Source organism: Vollenhovia emeryi, unplaced genomic scaffold (assembly GCF_000949405.1).
Source record: "Vollenhovia emeryi isolate VEMERY1.0 unplaced genomic scaffold, V.emery_V1.0 DF941968.1, whole genome shotgun sequence".
Lineage (NCBI taxonomy): Eukaryota > Metazoa > Arthropoda > Insecta > Hymenoptera > Formicidae > Vollenhovia > Vollenhovia emeryi.
The window spans coordinates 1-4,357 of record NW_011964398.1 but is presented as its reverse complement, the minus strand read 5'-3'; the positions used below and the strand labels follow the sequence as shown (position 1 = coordinate 4,357).

The following is a 4,357-nucleotide window of genomic DNA, read 5'->3' as shown; positions in this document are numbered from 1 at the left end:
TCTCACACAACACTCCCCTTACTTAGTAATGCAAAAGGTCACTTGAACAAAATGTAATCTTTCAAATGTAAAGGCACTTTGGTTGAACGTAAAGGGCGTGCTGATGTAGGAGTAGTTTTAAGGCTTACAGGTTTCGGTGGCAAAGACGGTTTCGGCGTAGATGTTCTAGAGGGTGCCGTCGGTGTTGAATATAATGAAGAATCTGATTCCTGAGCAGTTAACGAAGAGTATGACGGACCTGATGTCGAGGGTGTACTTTCCCTAGGAGTAGAAGTTCCGGATGGACTCGCATTTACAATAGTCCTATCGCTAATGTCTTCGCTCACCGTGTTTCTTACATCGTTCGCGTTGCTATCTGGATTGTTCTCGTTACGAATGTTTTCGTTAGAACTATTTCTCGGTGGGTCATAGTCGAAATAATCGTAATCACTTTCGCTATTCCTATTGCGGGGTGTATCCTCACCGATCGGTCGCATTTGGTTAACATGTCTTTTCCAAACGCGGCCGTCGTCCAGACGTATTTTGAAGTGTAGCTCGCCGATCTGCTCAACAATATTTCCGAATAACCATTTTGTTTCCCCGGTGTAATCTCGGCAGCTAACTCTCTTCCCCACCGTAAATTTGAAAGGAAAAGTATTACATGTAGTATGCTTAGTACTAGACGGTCGTAACAGATCAAAACGCGTTCGTACTTTCCTAGAAAAAAGAAGTTCCGCGGGAGAATATCCCGTTGCTGCATGTGGCGTATTTCTATACTGAAAAAGTAACTCTTGTAAATCTACATATGCATTCACATTTGTAGTTCGCATGCGCTTTAACGAATTCTTTAATATTTGTACGTATCGCTCGGCCTGCCCATTCGTGGCAGGATGGTAAGGAGCGGTAAATTTGTGTGTGATACCTAGCGATTTTAAGAACTTTGCAAATTCGTTGGATGTGAACGTTCTCGCATTATCACTCACAAAGTACTGAGGCAATCCATACGTGTAAAATATTTGCCTGCAAAGGTTTATTGTAGTACGCGTAGTTATATCCTTGACCAAGTGTATTTCTGGCCATTTCGTATACGCGTCGATTAAAATAAAGAAATAATGTCCCAGAAATGGACCCGCGAAGTCTACATGAACACGTTCGAATGGGTTCTGTGCTGGTTCCCAGATGTGATTCGATACTTTAACTGGATTATTTTTGAATGAATTGCAATCAAAACAATTTTGAGCTAATTGTTCGATATCGTAGTCTATCTTGTTCCACCACACGTAACTACGTGCTAGCAGTTTCATCCTAACGATGCCGAAATGTCCGGTGTGTAATTCGTGTAGGATTTTCTTTTGTAACATGGTTGGAACCACGATTCTATGTCCTCTAAAAATGACATTATTTAATAGAGAAAATTCACTAAGTGGAACCGTATAGAATTTGTTATTCTTAAAAGAACCTGAACCTGTCTTAAGAAATTCCCGTAGCTTCGCTAATTCTTTATCCTTGCCAGTAGCTTCTACTACTTGTGTGGCTGTAACGGGTAATGTCTCGAACGTAGTATTTTGCAGCGCGTCAATTGCATCACATTGACCGGTGCTTGGTATAGGGAGTCTCGAAAGGCAATCAGCATTAGCATGCTGTTCCGATTTTCTGTAAACGATATTGTAATTGAATCCTTGTAATATTAACGCGTAATGCTGCATTCGTGATGCTGTAAATGTAGGTAAACCTTTCGTTGGTGATAATATTTGCGTAAGTGGACGATGGTCCGTTATCAACGTGAATTTAGATCCTTGTAAGAACTGGTAAAACTTTTTTATACCGAAAATGATTGCGTATGCTTCCTTATCTATTTGGGAATACGACTGTTGAGTTTTCGAAAGTGTTTGTGAGGCAAACTGTATGGCTCGTTCCGAGCCGTCCGGAAAAATGTGAGAAAGGACCGCACCAACGCCGTACGGGCTGGCGTCGGTAGCGAGTGTAATAGGTAATGTCGGATCGAAATGGGCTAAGCATCGCGGACTAACGAATGCTCGTTTAGCTTCTTGGAAGCTTTTCTCACAAGCGGCAGACCACTTGAACACAACATTTTTCTGAAGTAGTTTGTTCAAGGGTTGCAGAATCGAACTCAACTTTGGAATGAAACGATCGTAATAGTGGATCATACCTAAAAAACTGCGTAATTCGGTAATATTATTAGGTTTCCGCATTTCTTTAATTGCTTCTATTTTCTCGGGCGCTTTATTTATGCCTTTACTATTAATAATGTAACCGCAATATTGTATTTGATCCGTGCAAAATTCACTTTTTTGAAGATTAATCCGAATATTGTATTTTTGCAATCGCGTAAAAACCGTACGTAATTTTTCCATATGATCCTTCGGAGAGGATCCAGCAATGCGTATGTCGTCGAGAAATACCACGACTCCCGGAATATCCTTCAAGATATTTTCAATCGTCCTTTGCCAAATGGCCGGGGCTGATGCAATACCGTACATCAGTCGTGTTGGTCTGTATAGACCCTTGTGTGTATTGAGTGTAAGATATTCGCGGTCTTGAGGACGTACCTCTAACTGTAAATACGCTTGTGTTAGATCAATCTTTGAAAATATTGTGCCACCCGCCATTTGCGTAAGCAATTCATCAGGGGTCGGCAAGGGGTGAGCATCAATTTTCAAATTGGGATTAAGTGTGACGCTATAGTCCCCGCAAATTCGTACCGATCCATCCTTTTTGATGACTGGCACTATCGGCGTAGCCCAATCGGCACAATCTACCTTTTCGAAAATACCCGCATTCACGAGTTTATCTAATTCTTCCTCTACTTTCGCGCGCAATCGAAAAGGAACAGACCTTGGTCTCAGAAAAACTGGCGTTATATTAGCTTTTACGTTTAACCTTGCCTGAATGTTTGAAACTTTTGATATTGAGGGGTCTGCTAATTTTGGAAAATCTTTCAATAATTCCTGTATCCGCGATGATTTTGACATTGTATTAACGGATTGTATCTGACCCAGAGATTTCAGAATACTTTTGAACTCGCGTAATTGTAGCATCCACTCTCTTCCGAGAAGTGGTTCTCTAGGTTGTACCGTAAGGTACATATTTAGTTCACACACAGATTCATCGCTTCTTACTTTAACCGTAATGTAACCGTACAGTTGTATCGGTGTCTGATTTGCGGCAACTAATTTCAAATCCGTTTTAAACACCGTTTCGCCTTTAAATAATAATCTCGCGTTGTCGACAGACATTAAGGTAACGGATGCGCCACTGTCTACCTCGAATTGTACATTTCGTCCGTTTACATTTAACGTCGAGTAAATTTTTTTACGAAATTCGGTATGCTCTGCTGCTAAGATATCTAACGCTTGACTTTCGGATTTATTATACTTTAACGCTTTCAACTTGCATACCTTCTTTATGTGTCCCGATTTACCGCACGATAAACATTTGATGTTACGCTGCATCGTACAAACAGATGCGTAGTGATGCTTGCCGCACCGAAAACACGTTATGTTTTGACCGCTCGCGCGCTCGCTATTCGTATTGTTACGCGACGCGACCTTTTTTGTATGTTTAGACTTATCTTTGTACGGCGATCTCTTTGTAGTCTGGATGGCGGCAGCGATGGCTTCCCCTTGAAGTCGGCTGGTTTCCGCCTCGGACAGTTCCATCGTGGTAGCGATCTCGATTGCCCTTTCCAGCGTCAGATCCTGTGTTTCCAGTAGCCGGTTCTGTATTCGCTTGTTCCTCAGGCCGAAAACGAATGCGTTCCGTATCGTTGTACTTGCGAAGTCTCCTAACTTGCAATTAATTGAGCATTTCTGCAGGGCCGTGATGAAGCTTTGAATGTTCTCTCCTTCTTCTTGTTTCCGAGTCCAGAGCTTGAAATTTTCTGCGATTTCATTGGGCTTCGGCTCGTAGAAGTCTTGTAGTACTTTCGTGCACGTGGCGTAAGATTCCGAACCTGGCTTTTTAGGTACAAGCCTGTTCTTGAGCGTGCTGTATGCCGTTGAACCTAGGCAGTTCAATAATCCATCCACCTTCAAGTCTTCCGCAATCTTGTGCAGTCTGAAGGCACTCTCGAGGCGTTCTTGCCAATCCGACCAGGGACCTTTGTCTGGATCGAACGGCTCGAGATTTATTGTGCTAGGCGTTGTAGCAGCCATCACACGAACTACTCACTCTCGCGATTTTGTAACTGTTCTTCGCCCTTGCCCGGCGAATTTATAACCTCGTTGCCAGATGTTGGCGAATCCACGCTTCTCGTCGCCGGATGCTTGGTGGCTTTCCGATCCTAGTCGCCTATTGCTTGGCGGCTTCGTGATCCTTGTCACCAGTTGCCCGGCGAATTCACTATCCTCGTCGCCAA

At 42.9% G+C, this 4,357-nt stretch overlaps 1 protein-coding gene across 1 annotated transcript; it reads right to left on the bottom strand.

Annotated features, from left to right (window-relative positions):
• Positions 1–6: 6 nt before the first annotated feature.
• LOC105570723 (uncharacterized protein K02A2.6-like) lies at positions 7–4,351 on the bottom strand. Its single transcript, XM_012028161.1, has one exon. It carries the CDS (start codon positions 4,152–4,154, stop codon positions 39–41), a length of 4,116 nt encoding a protein of 1,371 aa, XP_011883551.1. The 5' UTR covers positions 4,155–4,351; the 3' UTR covers positions 7–38.
• Positions 4,352–4,357: the final 6 nt, after the last annotated feature.